Source organism: Sinocyclocheilus anshuiensis, unplaced genomic scaffold (genome assembly GCF_001515605.1).
Source record: "Sinocyclocheilus anshuiensis isolate Anshui unplaced genomic scaffold, SAMN03320099.WGS_v1.1 scaffold301, whole genome shotgun sequence".
NCBI lineage: Eukaryota > Metazoa > Chordata > Actinopteri > Cypriniformes > Cyprinidae > Sinocyclocheilus > Sinocyclocheilus anshuiensis.
In genome coordinates, this window is record NW_015539837.1 from 473,465 (window position 1) to 493,520 (window position 20,056).

Sequence of the window (20,056 nt, forward strand, 5' to 3'; positions counted from 1 at the left end):
GACAACCCCGGCTGGACTCCGCTTCGTCGACGGTGAAAGCCGATCCGGCGATCCACAGCGCAAAGTTGATGTATTTCCTCAGCGACCAGCACGGATCAGCTCCAGGCATGACGAAGCAGATATCGTCCTCTTTTGGAAGGCCAAACAAAGTAGTTTCGCTTTCACAACGAATCACACAGGCGCCTTCACGACATGGCGGCGGCAACAACAATACTACAGTGAGAATAAAAGTTACGCCTTCTTTCTTTGCATGAACATTTGGGCGGCGTTATACAAATCTTCCCACATAGTGATGTAGATATGTGGGGGCGTGTTAGAACGAGCCGTTTTAGGTAGGTGTGGCTGCCTCTTAACTTTTATAAAGAATATCTCTTTGGATTTGAGACTTTAGTCTTTGCACCTTTACAGATTTTCTTTATGCACCAAGAGCTTGTAACACTCCGAAGAGAAAGGAAAAATTGAAATCGCATCATATGACCCCTTTAAATGAAGTGGTGTATATGAAACAGATCTGATGTGCTCTGCTCTCTCAAAGAGTTCTCTGAAAGAGGTGGGGTTTAAAGCACTTATATCTGATGTAATCTTGTTAAACTTCAAGTCTGTTAGAGAGAGAATAAGAAACACTCACCATGATGCTCCATTCTGTAATTCTGCTTTTTGTCTTTTCGTGTAAGTATTGAATTGTTGTGCATCTAAATACTCTGAGCAGGCATAATGGCTAATTTCTTCTCAAGATTAAAGTATAAAGCTATTTCTTTATGTTGTATATTGCATTCTATACTGAACATCTAAACTGAATATAGATTAAATTTCATAAAAGATTTGGTCTACTTTTACAGATGCAACATATGGAAATGAAATCAAACCAACCAAAACAGAGGAGTTTGCTGATGATGGTTCAAGTGTTAAATTATCCTGCAGTTATTCATCTGCATATACTCTGTACTGGTATCGTCAGTATCCTGGATCAGCTCCTGAGTTCATTGTGCTCATCTTAGACAGTGCAAAACAAGCTCAGGAGTCTTATGTAGATTCCAGATTCACTGCCAAAGTCACCAAAGACAAAGAAAACCTTGTGTATCTGGAGATCTCCTCTGCATCTATATCAGACTCTGCTCTGTACTACTGCGCTCTGGAGCCCACAGTGACAGGAAACACAAGAACACTGTACAAAAACCTGATACACAGCATTGCATCTACATCACACATATCCAACCTCCATATCTGCTATAGGTAACACAAGAGAACACCCCTCTATTTAGCCAAAAAAAGGGACACACACACACACACACACACACAAAGATTCACTTAAAAGATGCTTCTCCAAGTATTCATAACATTTTATAAAGCAACCATGTTCAAAGAGGTGATAAGATCATAGATGCATTTACGTTTTGCCAGGTTGTGAAGCAGGTGAGATTTCAACATGTTGTTGAACCTGACAGAGACATGTGTCATTTAAGCTAAGAATGTAAGCACACGTACAGTGATGACCCTCCTTTTAGCTATTCTAAACAAATGTTCATGGGTATATCCAGTGAATAAACAGCCTTATAAAATACATATGGATAAGTATAGTGGTAACTATAGTAACTCCTATCTCAATAAAGAATTGTTCAGGGTTTACAAAATAATATCATGTTTAGCTATTTCAAACTTCATCCACAGCTTCATGAGCCTCAAATCATCACAACAAACAAGCTCTTCAGTGAGCATTCAACTATTATATTATAATAGCTTATGCAGTGGGGATCTGACCTGAATCTGGAATTCAAAATCTAATTTAAATCCAGAAGTATTTAAACTTTGAAACATTAATGTTCATTTTATTGGTTCATTAAGAATTAATGTTTGTATAAAGAAATACAAATATACTATAATTCCTTGCAGCAAAAGCTTTCCTCTAACTAATGGCAGAGCAAAAACATGAGAAGCAGTACATGATATCATCACACAGAAAGCAGGAAGTTCCAGTGTGTTTGAGTGTGAAACGGCAGAGACTCACAGTAACACAGATCTACAGCTCAGAGCACAGACTACATTAATACACACCTGATCTGACCTAGTCAACATGGAAACACACCTGCTGCTGATTTTAATTTTGACTTCAGGCATGACATTTTTATTCGTTACAGTATTCAGACACATTCAAATGAAATAGTTTTGTGTTACTTGACTCAGAAATTATTTTGTTAATTTGTTGTAGGTGTGATGACTGCAGACCAGATTAGACCAAATCAAGAAACTAGTGTCATAAAGGAAGAGGAGACTGTGACCCTCAGCTGCACATATGATACAAGCAGCAGTTATGTTTATCTGTACTGGTATAGACAGTATCCAAATGGAGAGCTTCGCTATTTGTTATTCAAGCCTGCACGATCAGGTAGTGCAAGTGGGAGCCCCGATGATCCTCGCTTTCAGTCGACTACATCACAAACATCCACTAAACTCACTATTACTGATGTAACTCTGTCAGATTCAGCTCTCTATTATTGTGCTCTAAGAGTAGGAGCCCAGTAATACAAAGTCTATGTGAAGCTGTACAAAAACTCAAATTCATTTTCCCCTTTGATGTCAAGCCATATCAAACCCACAATCTAAAATTCACACAATTTAATTTCATATGTGGAAGCACGCCTGTGTGTGGTTACTGAAAATGTAATGAAAAGGAAACACAATACTTCCTGAATTACATTTTAGAATTACATCACAACTCTCTTTAAGGAAGTTTCCCACTCCAAGTCAAATTATTCAAATAGTGCAAAATAAAATGTCCAATTTATTTCTTATATATTCTGATTACTTGATTCTGACATTAATTACTTGCAAATTATGTTAGAATATATTAAAGTTACATTTAAATGGTTCAGCTCAGCAAAAAATATTTAAACTAACCACAAGGAGGCATAATTCTTCAAAATCTTATGAAGAACCTAAAATAGCAAAGAGAAACAGAGACTATACTGTAAGAAGAAAACACTTGTTAAAATATTCTCCTTTTTTAACTTGGGCAATTATATTACTCTTTTCTTCACAGCACATGATTTTGGTAAGAACATTCACACTTCACCATTTCTTCACTAAGTTCACATGAATAATGTATAAATCTATTTTCCAGTGTGCTGGGAACAAGACAATGTTGAACAACATTCAAGACAAATGACTGCAAATGAAGCAGCTCAAGTTACTCTACTGTGCAATTACTCTACAAATGCTTAATCTCCTCTGGTACAAACAGCTACCAAACAGATCACCAACATTCATTCTGAGTGAATTTACAGTTGATAAAGGAACTACTGAGGATGAATTTAAACAGATATTTTCTGCTTCATCAGACTTCACATCAAGAACAGTTCCACTGATGATCAAGAATCTGCATGTGTCTGACTCTGTGTACTGTACTGTGAGCTACTGTTCATAAGCCCGTGGTGACAGAACCCTTTACTCTCATACAAGAACATTTAGATCTATTATATCTATTTAAATACCTTCATGTTGCATTAAAAATGAAATATAATTAACAGTTTGTTTAGGGTTATGCATAACAAAACTGATATTTTATAATAACTGTATTCCATATTTTTATTTTATCTGTAATCTGCACATTATCTGTCCATATATAATTGAGAAATTAGATATGAATCAAAATTAATGCTAAATATTGTACAATGATTCACAAATCCTTTCAGTCAAACTATCTGTATTCAGATACTGAGGCTCCTCCTCCAGGTGTTTGTAAATGTGTTCAGTGTAACTTTAGCGAGAGAGACTGAAGCAACAAGGGGGTTAAAAATCTGTTCTACTGTAGATGTGTTCATTCTGTTTAGTTTAATTTAACACAGCACATTTACACAATTATGATGACACACTGGCAAAAATATTTAGTGTTGTTCATCTCATATTTTTTGGGTAAGTAGATTTTCTTCCATTTTAAAATTGGAATGAATGAATGATTGAGTTATTCAAATGATAAATGGTTTTCTAAATTCCAGGGTGTAAATCTGAGGATGCTGTCCACCAGAATATGAGAGTTCAAACGGCAGATGAAGCTGCAGCAGCTGCAATAATCAATTGTACGTATACAAGCATTGATCCATCGCCAACTCTCTTCTGGTATCAGCAACAAGTAAATGGATTCCCAAAATATATGCTGTCTACTTATGGAGCTAATGACGACGATTTTAAGAAGAGATTTAAAGCACGTCTAAACACAATAACAAAATCAGCTCCTCTGACAATCCAGGATGTGCGTGTGTCTGACTCTGCTGTGTACTACTGTGCTCTGAGGCCCACAGTGACTGAAACACACTCAACACTCACACAAGAACTATATGTGGGCATTCACAAGTTTGGAAATATTACCAAGTATAGTTTTTAATTTTGTCTTTTTATTGTTACATATTTTAACTGGTGTTATTTTTCTAAATATTATTAATACAATTAAACTTAAAATATCTTTCTATTATTCTTCACAAACCATGAATGTCTTTTTCAGGACATTTCTTAATAGGTATTTGTATTACTTGATAAACTTTATTACCACAGGGTAAATATTAATGTCATGAAGCTGCAAAACGGTCTCCCCTAGAAACACGTCCACAAGACACTACTCTTGTGTTGCAGAAATCTAATAACTTTATGTGTATTCTGTTACTGCTTTCTGATTGTTTTTCACATTTGTAAGTTTTAAAATTTGGATAAAAATGTCAGTTAGAATATACATAAATTCACCACAGGGAGGCAGCATCCCTCAAAGTGTTTTCAAGGAAACAGGTGGCATGTGAGAGCTTGAAGACTTGAAACATTAAGAGAAAAGCAGCACAGAGCAAACCAAGAGCTAGAGTAAAGACAGAGAGACACATTCATTAGAACACGTTAAAATATTAATCTCTATCTCAGCAATGGAAAAATGGGCGACAATCGCACTTTTCTTCACAGCTCATGATTTAGGTAAGGAAGTTCTTAATTTCCACATTATCATTTGTTCATATGTGAGTTACTTAATATATGTCAAAGATTAATAATGAAATCTATTTTCCAGTGTGCTGGGGACAAGACAGAGTTGAACAGCCTTCAAGAGAAATGACTGCAAATGAAGCAGATCGAGTAACTTTAATGTGTAACTACACTACCAAAGCTACAAATACAGATGCTTATCTCTTCTGGTACAAACAACTATCAAACAAATCACCAGCATTCATTCTGAACAAATATCCATTTAGTGAAGGAACAACTGAGCCTGATTTTAAGAAGAGATTTTCTGCAACACTGGATACAACATCAAAAACAGTTCCACTGATGATCAAGAATCTGCGTGTGTCTGACTCTGCTGTGTACTACTGTGCTCTGAGGCCCACAGTGACTGAAACACACTCAACACTCATACAAAAACACACAAAATAAATTGAAAACTCTAACTTTGTTAACAAAACACTATAAACAAAGTAGAAACCTTATGAAAAGTTATTTTCACCAAGTGAGAATCAGTAATAAACAATAACGTGCAATTTGTGGCAAACCATAAAGGATCAAGTATTTAAAGTCCAAGATGAACCTGGAGTTGTGACGTTGCCAAAATAAAACAGAGCAGATCTACAGTATTTCCATTGTGTTTAATTATTTTTTCTCTTCAACCTTTTTAACAGAGTGCAGTTTATTAATCCCGAATTTGTAACCAGACCAAAAGAGACCAATCACACATTTTCTGATTTATTTTTTCAAGGCTCTTTTGTTTGGTTTTAAAACTGTCACCTCCAACCAATCACCTGCATCTGAAACCATCAAACCTAAAAAAAAGCCTGAAGACACACCTCTTCTGTGAGGACTAAACTAATGCATTAGAATTGGAGCACAGAGAACATTAATACATTCATCTGACCTAATAAATATGGAAAAAGTCCTGTTTCTGATTTTAATTCTGGCTCAAGGTACAGTATGACTCCCTTTATTCATTCTAGTGATGTACAGTAGAAAAACTATAAGTGTAAGAATTAGTACTGTCAAATGATTAATCGCAATTAATCGCGTTTACATAATATATATGTGTGTACTGTGTATATTTATTATGTATTTATATGCACACACATACATGTGTTTTAAAAATATTTGCATGTGTATATATTTACATTTATATATTTTATATTATATATAAATATGAATATTGTTTTTTCTTCAATATATGTATGGATGTGTGTGCATTAATATATACATAATAAATACACACAGTAGACACACATATATTATGTAAACACAGACATTTATTTTGGATGCAATTTTATTTTGTAGCACTAGTATTAATTTTGTGCAACTTGTCTAATTGTCTTATTTCTTTGTTTTAGGTGTGATGACTGCAGACCAGATCAGGCCAAATAAAGAAACTAGTGTCGTGAAGGAAGACGAGACTGTGACCCTCAGCTGCACATATGATACAAGCAGCAGATATGTTAGACTTTACTGGTACAGACAGTACCCTAATAAAGAACTTCAGTATTTAATGTGGAAAGAAGCTCGGGGATGGAGTGATACTGGGACCCCAGCTGAACCTCGCTTTCAGTCGACTACATCAGAAACATCCACTGAACTCACTATTACTGGTGTAACTCTGTCAGATTCAGCTCTCTATTATTGTGCTCTAAGAGTAGGAGCCCAGTGATACAAAGTGTATGTGAAGCTGTACAAAAACTCAAATTCATTTTTCACTTTGATCTCAAGCCATATCAAACACACAATCTATGATTCACACAATATAATTATACTTGTGGAAACACCTGGGTGTGGTTGCAGCTGAAATTTATAATCAAGTTATAAAGACAAATGAACATAGGTATATTCAATATATGCATGACCAGTCCTAATAGATGTGAACATCTATCATGAATAATAATAAAACAAAAATATCTTAAGATTAAATACAAAAATTAAATAAAATAAACCTGATTTAGATAAATAGATTTTGTTGAAATCTACAATAGACACTTGTTTCAGCCTCTGTTGATAAAGTTATTGTAACACTGTCACATATGCAAAGACCTGCAGGAGGAGTCTAACAGCACAGTATCTGAACTTGACTGTCCATCTCAGCGAATGTGCTAAGAATAATGTATTATCCCTCGAATTCTTATATAAAGCTAAACCTTAAGAATCTAAAACTATAAGAAAAACAAATAAGTTTTTCTTTCTAAGAACATTATCCTGTCATCTTATCTATCCTGGCACATCTTGATTCAGATATGTAAAGATCATTATATGTAACATCATTTTACACAATAATGTAATATTATGCATAATCTGTCAAAGGATATTGCACTCTATGGTTTATATAATTCAATAATTTGAAATGATTTCAAAGGTTACAAATGAACAAAAAAAAACTGAAGTTTTTAATATAATGAATTTACCACCAGGGGTCAGCATCTCTTAATTTCTTGTGTCAGACTGTTCAGTTGTTGAAAACATCAAGACAATAATTGAGAGGGATTTGCCATAAGGAGAGACTCACATCAGTTGTCTGACACTTACTCTCTCCAACTCTGACCAACAATATGACGAAATGGCTGATTATTACTCTTTTATTCACAACACATTATTTTGGTAAGAACAGTCTTTCATTTACTCTTAATTTATTTGAGTTACTTAATATCTGTGAAATATTGTTAATTTATGTCCCATCTTTTCCAGTGTGCTGGGGACAGGATAGTGTCGATCAGCCTTTAAGAGAAAAGACTTCTGCTGAAGGAAATCAAGTGACTTGTGTAATTACACCCTCATGAGTTCTGCAAATGCTTATCTCTTCTGGTACAAACGGCTACCAAACAAATCACCAACATTCATGCTGAGTGACCTTTCCATTGGGAAGGGAACTACAGAGCCTGAATTTCAGGAGAGATTTCATGCAAAACTGGACTCCAAATTAGAAACAGTTCTCCTGACAAGGATGTGCGTGTGTCTGACTCTGCTGTGTACTACTGTCCTCTAAAGCCCACAGTGACTGAAACACACTCAACACTCATACAAAAATATGACTCCATGACATTGATGAGAAATGCATAACTACAATGAATCAATAAGAATTAAATACAAATAAAAACAAACACAGTAGTTGAGACTCGAGTAACAACAATAACAATCTTTTAATGGTTCAAGAGCATTCTAGAATTAGTTTAGTTCATCAAACTAAAAAAAAGAGTCCAAGTGCATGAACCAATGTATATGAAGAGATTGATAAAACAAACATCAGAACATTGTAAAGTCATTAAAATACACCCAGAATTCTTCAGGAGGAGGAGACAGTCACACTGTGTGTGTTCAGATACTGTGCAGTCAGACTCCTCCTGCAGGTCTTTGCATATTATTGACCGTATTAGTACAACTTTATTAAATAAAGCCTAAAACAAAAGTCCACTGTATACTTCAAGCTTATTTTATCTAATTGTTTATTTTAATAATTTATGTGATGGCAAACTGGCAAAAAATTGTAGTCATCTTTATCACATATTTTTGGAGTAAGATAATTTTTTAAAACCACTTAAGCTCAGGGCGTTTTTTGGTATTTTCGCCTAAATTTAACATACTCAAATTCAAATGTTTACCCTACACACATGAATGTAATATTTTGTCCTTTTAATATGAGATCCTCATCAGTGATGACTTGTTGGAAAGTGTTGAACAAAATACAACAGTTCAAACTGCTGTTGAAAAAGCAGCTGTAACAATCAGCTGAAACCACTGATATATCTTAAGATATCTTCTGGTCCCAGCAAAAAGTAAATGGATTCCCAGAATACATGCTGATCAGATTCGGTACAAATGACAAGCCACTTGAGGATAGATTCAACAGCAGTCTTAACCAAATTCAAAATCAGTTTCTCTTACAATCCAGGATGTGCGTGTGTCTGACTCTGCTGTGTACTACTGTGCTCTGAAGCCCACTGTAACTGAAACACACTCAACACTCATACAAAAACATGATATTGTGATCAGTCAGTCATCACTGAGGACCACTGCACACTGGACAGGCTTAGTGCCATAAAACACTATCAAACTAGACCAAAATATATGTGTCATTTTGTAAGCAAACACAAAAAAACAATACTTATACCTCACAAAGTTTATATTAGAACAGAACAGAAAAGGTCAGTTTGAAAAATCAACACTATGCTATCTGACTTCTCATATATGAACTACAACACATTCCAAAAGAAAGGGAATTGTATACTAGAAGTTGTGTCAGTTAAATTGGATTTAATGTGAATAGTAGGACAGTTTAACAAAAATTCTAAGAATAGTTTGCCGCATGTAGATTATTCTAAGAACCGTAGCATGTATAAGAATGCGTGGCATAAAAGAGTCAAGATCATCGTTCTTCAAAATATCTTCTTTTGTGTTCAGCTGAAGAAAGTCACACAGGTTTGGGACACCATTTGGTGAACTATCCTGTTAATGAGTAAGTTTTGATTACATTTAGTTATGAAACTCTGAATTTAAAAAAGAATAAGGGTATGCACATAAGTTAAACTGATATATATTATTCCTCATAATATTTACATTATGAAACAAAACGAGAGAGAATCGGTTATGATGTCACTGACTACAACCAGACTTCTCATAGACAGCAGAGCACCTCCCCAGTCATTTATCTGTGCCTCCATTTTTATCACACACTGCCGTTAAAAAAATTGGGATCAGTAAGATTATTAAGTATAGTAAAATAAAGTAAAATATTTTGAAAGTATCTTAAAATAGAAAACTGTTATTTTAAATTGTAATAATTTTTGACAATATTGCTTTTTTGATTAAATAAATGCAGCCTTGATGAGCATGAGAGACTTCTTTTTAAAAAACATTATTGATCCCAAACTTTTGAATGGCAGTGTATATACAGTATACGGCACCATATGGATGAAAGTGAACAGCAGCAGGAAGTTCAGAGAGAAGGAAGTTCCTGTGTGTGTTTCTGACTGATCTGGAGTGACTTACAGCTCAGAGCACTGAGAGACTCAACAGAGAACTGAACTGATCTGATTGAACATGGACAGATGTTTTATACTGATTCTCATTGTGGGAACAGGTATATTATTTACTGAACAATTAATGAAAGTCTCTATATTAATATTTACATTGTTTTAAAGTCTCAAACTCCAAATCCTTTAATGGTTTGATTTTACTGATTGATTTTTCTCTGGAAAAAAAAAGTAAAGTGTGTTTGCGATATTATTTTCTACCTTGATTTCATAAATCAAAATCATATTGTTGACAGGTTTGGTGGCTGGAGACAACATTGAGCCAGATACATATAGTTCAAGTAGTGAATATGTTGTGCTTTACTTGTACAGACAGTATCCCAACGGAGAACCTCAGTATTTATTACTTAAAGGTGCCCGATCACATTCTGGTGAAGACACCTCCGACGGCCGATTTAATTCGGATACAACACGTACATCCACTGAACTCACTATTACTGATGTACGTCTGTCAGATTCAGCTCTCTATTATTGTGCTCTAAGAGTAGGAGCCCAGTGATACAAAACATAAGACATGTCATACAAAAACCTGAAGCTCTTTTCACTGGGAAAATATATAGTGAAAACCACAATCAAAACCACAATCTATCCAGCTCTTAATGTAATAAAATATGCGGTAACACCTGGGTAAGACTGAATTAGGCCTGTTATAAAACTTAAAAGAAACATTAACAATATGTTCTGGATATCACTTTCCAGCTTCAGTGTATGAATACTTCATCTTAATTTCTACATTAATAACTACATTTTAATCATTATAATTATTTTTCCAAGAAAATTCTTGAACACTGAGCTTCTTCACACTTACAAATTTCATCCAGCTGAATATAATCCAAACTTCTCTTTAGCAAATGCAAATGCATTATAATTAAATTGTGTTTATATATCAGTAATTTCGGTGTTCAAACCCAATAAAATAATAAAATGAATCTCTCTCACCTCAAAGTTGAATCCTTTTTTTAATCTGATGAAAACTATGTAATTTCTAAAATTGGCCACAGTGTGGCATAATCTATGATGTTGGTGGGAATTATAATTTATTATTAAACCCTGCAAACAATTGTGCACAGGAAAATTGTAAAGACAAACATTGACTGTCATCAAATTGAATCCTTACATAAGAACATTTCTTTACACAAGATACTTTAAGATTCCCAGTTTACATGCTCCATAAACTCTCAACTGGAAGAAACAACAGTGGAATGAATGAATGAATGAATGAATGAATGAGGAAGAAAAGATTTTGTGCAGATCCCAACAGATCCTCAAGCTCAGTTTCACTGTCAATCAAGGATGTGTGTCTGACTCTGCTGTTTACTACAGTACTGTGCTCTGCAGCCCACTGTGACTGAAACACATAAACATCCTTCCTGACATATGCAGTTTCTGACATATGCTTTATTATTATTATTATTATATATTTTTATATATTCACACTGTTGAGAGTGTAAGACAGAGTAAAACAGTTATTAAAACATCTCTCTGTCTCTCTGAAGACATCATGTTTCTCTTTACCGGATAATAACTCAACTTTGCATGGGTAAGAGATATTCACTCAATCAATATGTTTATTATGAAATACCGAAATACATAAACAACTGAAAAAACAAACCTTCATTTGAGGCTATTCCTATCTGTCAAGTTACTTCTTTTCGTGCACAATTTCCCCACTTGAAAGGGAGAGACACATCAACAGAGGCCTTAACTGGATTCCACTTTTCTTTTATTTGCATCAATTATGATGAAATGTGACAACCTGTAGCAGAAAAGTGAAAAACCTTTAAACAGAAACAAAGGTACAACACGTAAATGAATTGCAAATAAACTTCTTAAACAACCATTGCTGTCATGTGATTCTTTGTATCTGTTTTGATATACAGCATTCTTCAATGATATTATTACTTAATACACTTGTTAAAGTGCAATCTGAAGCACAGTTAAGACAACCTGATTTTTTTTAGAGTTTCAAGGCATGTATATGAAATCAGATTAATGACATTATTTTACCGATCAACTTACTCGCACTTCAGAATATACTCAATATTCTATCGTCACTCTACCAGCGATTGAAACGAAATCAAAGATAAACAAAACAATACACTCATAACTTAATAACATTGATATATGCTACACATTTCACTTGAAATAGTTAAGCAATGAACAGATAAACAAAATAAATAAATAATGTAATATAGGCTAATCAAAATACATGGAAGCATACTGTATGCACATTCTAAGATTAATCATTGTATATATATATATATATATACATAATTAAGTGATATGGTTTTACATATACACAGTATTACAGTCTTCACTGACACTGACTGTAGCACAGGCTCCTCCCAGCAGTCAGACAAAGTGATCTGAATTTATTGCTGCTTTAACAGATGTAGAAAGAGGAAGGGACTAATTAAACACATCACACTCTGCATATGTTTTAAGAGTTGCCCATTTCAATTGCATATAATGGCACTGTGGAAAAGTGCCATTGTGATCATAGTTTTATATATCAGGGGTGAGTAGCAAAATGAATGATTCTTTTCAAATATATTTCATATGAATTTTCCTTATGTGTGTAATGTGCATATTTATTAATATTGTTTTAATTCTGTTTCAGGTTGTAATTCTCAAGACAAAGTTGATCAGCACACAAGGATTCAGTTTGCTTTTGAAGGTGATACTGTAATGATCGACTGTACATATCAGACTGCTTATTCTGGCCCAACTCTCTTCTGGTACCAGCAGAAAGACAATGGAAATCCCAAGTACATGTTAAATAAAGTTTCTAAATCTGGAAACAGTGAGGAAGAATTCAAGGAGAGATTTCATGCAAATCTCAGCACAACTTCAGTTCCACTGACAATCCAGGATGTGTGTGTGTCTGACTCTGCTGTGTACTACTGTGCTCTGAGGCCCACAGTGACTGAAACACACTCAACACTCATACAAAAACTCTGACAATGCAACAGCATACATTACATCATGTAATTTAAAGCTATCTATTTTTAAAATTATTTTCTATTAGAATAAACTGTTTAGTCTATGATTTCATTCTTAAAACCAATAAATATATTCTATTTTAGTAGGTGTCTATCAATTAAAAGTTTTCATGAACTAAATTTAAATTAGTTATATTTACATTTGTCTTTATTTTCCATTACTTTTGGTTTCAGTTGATTTCATACTGCTCATGCCACTAAAATATATAACCATCACAAATCTGGTTATTGCTATTGAAATCTCTTTAGTGAATGTGTAGTATGCATGTGCAGAAAGACATGAAAACCAGAAGAGGGCGACATGCACTCAACATTAACATTTAATTAGATGTTCTTTAAGGAGTTAAATTATGAGTTATTGAGTAAGTTATTGAATTACTGAGTATGAGTAAGATTGAATAATTTCTTTGCAGTTGTAATGACAAGTGAATGTGTAGGTGAAACCCAGGGCTCTATTAACCAAAAAACAAAATAACCTACATAAAGGCCTACATAAACATCCACCATAATGAGAAAGATAATCTTTATGATCAGATGAGCTTTATCATTATTTAAAATGCTTTATCTTTTTTTTTTGGTTTTTATATATTATAGTTTCATACTTTAGTGTTCATCAACCAAAAGTTTTAATGCTGTGTTCACATCCTCATACGCTGACAGATACAGTAGGTGGAGCCTGTAGGGATCTGATTATGAAAAAGAGCGTCTCAAATTTTTCTATGTACAGTGCAAACATGACTATCCTTTTTGTTCTGCTTCTGCTATTGTTGATTAAAAGTAAGAGTTTACTGATCATTTGATCAAATAATGTTGTCAATTTGGAGTTTTATGCAATGTTTAGATGTTTAATTTCTTTTTTTTTTTTATGATGTTGGACATGGCTTTTATTGAAATGCTGTAATATATTATGCATTATATATGCTGTGATATATTATGAAATTCTGTAATATAATATTAATTATTTGGGTAATTTTGATTTAAAAAAAAGTTTAATGGTTGTTTTGCAGAGGAGACATTTGCACAGTCAATAACACCGCTGGAAAACAAGGCACTTAAATCTGAGGGAGAAAAAGTCACTCTGTCCTGTAAATATGATGGAGCTGTTAATAACCTGCACTGGTATCGTCAGCATTTGGGATCCAAACCGGAGTTCCTCGCTTATATTTATCCACATGGAGACACAAGTAACCCTCTTCCTGATCGTATCATACCTAAAGTTGATAAAAACAACAATCTTGTGATCCTGGAGATCTCTGATGCTGAAGTAACAGATTCTGCGCTGTACTACTGTGCACTGTCGACCACAATGACAGGAAATTCAACTACACTGTACAAAAACCTCCTGAACAATAAAACTCAGAAACTATGTAAATGTTCCAGAATATCTTTCAGAGAATATAACAGAGCAGTTCAGACATGTAGAAATAAAAGCATCAAAGCATTACTACAAAGAAATGCATCTATAAATGCATAGAATTGATAATATAGATATGAGAAAGCAACAGGCAGTTAAAGTTATATTTAAAAAAAGGTATTTGGAAACAGAACTGCGCAAACAATCATGTACTGTAAATGTTGATATCCAGTAATCTATACAGTGCTTATTTACTAATTTACTATCTATTTCCTCCAGATCCAAAACAGTATTGTAACCCTTACCTGTAAAGATGCAGATGTTAATATGAAAGTGGGAACCATGTGCACCTTGCTTTAAGTCAAGAAACCACAAAAATAACAAACACAGAAACTAGAAAGCACTTTAGATGTTTAGAAATGTATATGGTTACGACACGCAGACGTAAATCATCTTATTATAAATTGAATGATGATGATCTTTAATCTATAGAAGAAGCTCCTCCTAAAAAGTGTTTGAGGTCTATTGCATCACAGAGAAGCAAAAGCAAGAAGAGGATCAGAACTTCTCAGTGTATTTTTATGACTTTGGTGATTTCAGTTGGAAAGCACAACAGAGATAATGACACAATGGAAAAGTGTGGTTATCATTCTATTCACATATTTGTGGGGTAAGTGGCACCATTAAGTACACTATGTAGTTTTTAGATTCATTTTAATTGTAGTAATGCAACTCCCCGTGCAGTTTGTGAGATTGTGTTTTCATTTCATTAGAAAATAGACTTACTTTTTTATTCTATTTTAGGATGTGATTCTCTGGACAGTATTGAACAAAAAACAAGAGTTCAAACTGCTGTTGAGGGTGAAACTGTAACAATCAACTGCACATATTCAACCACTGATTCATTTCCATATCTGTTCTGGTACCAACAAGAAATAAATGGATACCCTAGATATATGCTGAAGAAATTTCCTGGATCTGGTGAGGTTGACAAACAATTTGAAGGGAGATTTGATGCCAATCTCAACACCTCTAGAACAACAGTTCCACTGACAATCCAGGATGTGTGTGTGTCTGACTCTGCTGTGTACTACTGTGCTCTGAAGCCCACAGTGACTGAAACACACTCAACACTCATACAAAAACCCTGCAAATAAATGAGCCCTAAATTAAATTTAGATTACATAAACATCTACAATTTCAACCATTTCACTTCATATCATAAATCAGTTTACCCCATCTTTTAAATGTGGCATTAAACCTAATGTAAATTATATTTAAACAGGTCAACACACAGTGACCAATATTCTGTTAAACCATATGTTGAGTGCACTCGGTTATTACTAGAAATAAATTTAATATGATGTGAGCAGAAATACAACTCTTATTTCAATGCTTTGTTGAACAATGCACGTTTATTACATAACCCTATAGGGGACCAGAAGAGGGCGATATACACTCAGCATTCATGCTTCAGCTCTATAAATTGCCATTGACAGTCAGAGAATATGTAAATGAGTGTTACATTAGGCATATTATTACCGACTTATTTATTAAGAAAAAAAAATCAAAACACTACATGGCTGTAAATAAATTAAATCAGATTTACTAGATTCATTTTATATTTGAACTCAAATATTGATCACCTAGAAGTACAATTAATTTCAATGCTGTGTTCTTATTCTGTGCAGTAATAAGGAGGAGCCTGTGGAGGTTTGAGTAAAAGCAAAGTGATCATTTAAACTTCTCACAGTGCAAACATGATGATTCCTTGTGCTCTTCTTCTGCAATTGTTGATAAAAGTAAGTGAAGTTGACTTATAACTTTTAGACATAATGCAGTTTACATATTTTTAGACTGATTTTGTTTAAATGCTATAATGTTAATGATACAAATTCAGTTTGATGAAATATATTATATTTTATGTTTTCCAGGTGACACATTGGCACAGTCAATAACACCACAGGAAAACAAGGCACTTGCATCTGTCGGACAAATCATAATTTTGTCCTGCAAATATGAGGGAGCTTTAACTAACCTGCAATGGTATCGCCAATATTCTAGATCCTACCCAGAGTTCCTGGCTTGGATTTACCCACAAGCAACCCACTTCCTCCTCGTATTATACCAAAAGTGGACAAAAATCTTGTGAGCCTGGAGATCTCTGATGCTGAAGTAACAGACTGTGCCATGTACTACCATGCACTGATGTCCACATGGACAGGAAACTCATGTACACTCTACAAATACCTGCTGAACAATAAATAATGTCTCTCTCATTTCTTGAAATCTGTCCCTATACTTAACAAATGTGAAATTAATTTCAGTATTTGTTTACACATATTTATAACATTAAATAACACTACATTAAATGCCTACATAACATGATTTATAATAATTACAGCAAATAATTTCATATCCTCATATTTTCAGCATATTTTCATATTTTTCTGCCATTTACTATTTTGTTCTACTTTTGTTATAACTTTAGATATTTCACAGCACAGTAATAACACCTACAGCATAACACAAATGTTTTTATATTTTCAATAACCAGAATGCATCAAAACTTTAAGCTGCAAAGGTTTGGTTACATGCCACATTTGAGTGGACCTTAAATTTCTCCATCATGAAACTTTTCTCAAACCAAAATGAGCAGCTCAGTAATGATAGCACTCCAGCAAAAGGATATAAAAACCCCTGTTTTTCCACGACTGTTCATAATGAATAATCATCAACCTCCATCACAAAGTTTGTTCTTTTATCTTTTCAGAGTGTATTCATTACAAAGGATTAAAAAAATTTTTTTCAAAACCTTTATGTGTATTACTATGCTCTGAGTCCGAGTGTTTTGGGAAATCAACTGAAGTTAGACTGTAATATGCTATTATTTTCCCTTTTCAAGACTTTTGAAATGTGTTATATTTCTGTTGGAGGAGTTGGAGCTCTAAGCACTGACGCTTATTGTGATCTTGTTAAAAGCCTTCAGTGCCTGTTGCAGAGCTCATTTAAGCTGCATTAGTGAACACAGACAATGGTACGTCATTCTATTATTCTGCTATTTGTCTTTACATGTATTTAATTTTGTTGCATTATTCATACAGTATTCATACCACTGAATAAATCACTGATCACACTTGATTCACTAAAATATCCACATTCATAAACATTGATTTACTTTTGCAGGTACTGTGTATGGAAATGAAATTAGACCAACTAAAACTAAGGAGTTTGCTGTTGAGGGTTCAAGTATTACATTATCCTGCAGTTATTCATCTGCACGGTCTTTATTCTGGTACCGTCAGTATCCCGGATCAGCTCCTGAATTCCTTGTAACCCTCACATATGGTGCAACAGAAGCTAAGTCTGATGTAGATCCCAGATTCACTGCTAAACCCAACAAAGAAAAGCAAAACCATGTGGATCTGGAGATCTCCTCTGCTAAAGTGACAGACTCTGCTTTGTACTACTGTGCCATGGAGCCCACATGCACTCCAGCAAAAGGATATAAAAACCCCTGTTTTTCCACGACTGTTCATAATGAATAATCATCAACCTCCATCACAAAGTTTGTTCTTTTATCTTTTCAGAGTGTATTCATTACAAAGGATTAAAAAATTTTTTTTCAAAACCTTCGTGTGTATTACTATGCTCTGAGTCCGAGTGTTTTGGGAAATCAACTGAAGTTAGACTGTAATATGCTATTATTTTCCCTTTTCAAGACTTTTGAAATGTGTTATATTTCTGTTGGAGGAGTTGGAGCTCTAAGCACTGACACTTATTGTGATCTTGTTAAAAGCCTTCAGTGCCTGTTGCAGAGCTCATTTAAGCTGCATTAGTGAACACAGACAATGGTACGTCATTCTATTATTCTGCTATTTGTCTTTACATGTATTTAATTTTGTTGCATTATTCATACAGTATTCATACCACTGAATAAATCACTGATCACACTTGATTCACTAAAATATCCACATTCATAAACGTTGATTTACTTTTGCAGGTACTGTGTATGGAAATGAAATTAGACCAACTAAAACTGAGGAGTTTGCTGTTGAGGGTTCAAGTATTACATTATCCTGCAGTTATTCATCTGCACGGTCTTTATTCTGGTACCGTCAGTATCCCAGATCAGCTCCTGAATTCCTTGTAACCCTCACATATGGTGCAACAGAAGCTAAGTCTGATGTAGATCCCAGATTCACTGCTAAACCCAACAAAGAAAAGCAAAACCATGTGGCAAAACTAAAATTAATTACCCTCCTCATAATAAAAATTACCCTAATCATCATAAATCAGTTTTCTGTTGTAGTACAACATGTTACACCCATCCATAGTGCATGAAAATCAGGAGAAAACATTAGTGATTGTAACTGATTGTATCTTTCTTGTTCTCCAGGAGTGAAATGTAAATAGAGAGGAGGGTCTACACAGATCTGACACAATCTAATCAAATCAGACTGGAGTAGAAACGATTCAGTCGTCCAGTGAACACAGTGCACTGCACAATGGATGTCTTTTCACTTGTTCTCTTCTGTAGTCTGGCATGTATGTATATTTATATATGTATTATCGATATTGTTACAGATTAGATTAATTAAAACAGATGTCATTAAACATGTACCTCTTCTTTTTCAGCTGCTGTCTTTGGAAACATCACACCAGACGAAACAGAGCATTTTGCTGAGGAGGGTTCAAATGTTATATTATCCTGTAGTTATTCCTCTGCAGATTATCTATACTGGTATCGTCAGTATCTCGGATCAGCTCCTGAATTTCTCGTGCTCATCTTTGATGGTGCATCAAACACCGAAAAGTCTGATGTAGATCCTAGACTTTCAGTTAAACTCACAAAACGGGAACAAAAGCATGTGGATCTGGAGATCTCCTCTGCTGCTGTATCAAACTCTGCTCTGTACTACTGTGCTCTGAGGCCCACAGTGACAGGAAACACATCAGCTCTCTACAAAAACCCTTTACCCAGTGAGAGCGAGCAAGAATATAGATCATACAGTCTTACAGTAAATTGACATTATGACATTCATACAACACACCCTCTTAAGACCCAAGAAAAGATTTTTAGGAAAAAGTTTTTTTCATGTCTTTACATTGTTTAGAGCATACAAAAAATGTAAAAAATGATATTTCATTCATAAGTTATGCTATGTCCTTGGTAGAGGACATCGGGATTAAATTATTTTTTTTTTAAATAAAAAGACATGAATGAACATGCATAGGCAAAAACAATAGATTTTTTAAATCACCAATACATTTTTAGTTTTCAGGATTTATTTTTTTACCAAACTTTGTATAAAGATGATTCTCAACTATGTTAAATCAACAGAATGATTTAATATACCATTTTTCTTTCTACAAAATGTGTGTAAAATGGCCATAAACGGGTTTTCTCATTATATACAATGTATCTATGAACTAAATCTAATTTGCATATTAATGTGTTTTTGGGGCAACATGTAATGAAAAAAGAAGTGTAATAATGGGAGTAATATTTGACAAGATTTTCATAATAATATATAACATTTCATAGAATATAGAAATATAATTTCTTTCCCTGTTCATTTGTTATGTCTCCCAAAATGCGTAATAAACATGCTTTTAGTCCCGGTGTCCTCATATGAGGACATGTAAGAAATCAACATCCTGTTTCGTAACAGAAAGTC

At 34.1% G+C, this 20,056-nt stretch overlaps 4 gene segments (V, D, J or C); all 4 read left to right on the forward strand.

Annotated features, from left to right (window-relative positions):
* The first annotated feature begins 607 nt into the window (after window positions 1-607).
* LOC107684424 (Ig heavy chain V region 914-like) lies at window positions 608-1,237 on the forward strand. The segment is given in 2 exon segments: window positions 608-669; window positions 840-1,237. Coding segments are annotated over 2 exon segments (438 nt in total).
* Window positions 1,238-4,880: 3,643 nt separating this feature from the next.
* Window positions 4,881-5,346, forward strand: LOC107684439 (Ig heavy chain V region 186-1-like; the record flags this gene model as incomplete). The annotated part of the segment is given in 2 exon segments: window positions 4,881-4,950; window positions 5,042-5,346. Coding segments are annotated over 2 exon segments (354 nt in total), but the record flags the coding sequence as incomplete, so codon positions are not given.
* A 541-nt stretch (window positions 5,347-5,887) lies between these two features.
* LOC107684425 (T-cell receptor alpha chain V region HPB-MLT-like) lies at window positions 5,888-6,652 on the forward strand. The segment is given in 2 exon segments: window positions 5,888-5,927; window positions 6,339-6,652. Coding segments are annotated over 2 exon segments (354 nt in total).
* A 12,231-nt stretch (window positions 6,653-18,883) lies between these two features.
* Window positions 18,884-19,405, forward strand: LOC107684426 (T-cell receptor alpha chain V region 2B4-like). The segment is given in 2 exon segments: window positions 18,884-18,923; window positions 19,014-19,405. Coding segments are annotated over 2 exon segments (432 nt in total).
* Window positions 19,406-20,056: the final 651 nt, after the last annotated feature.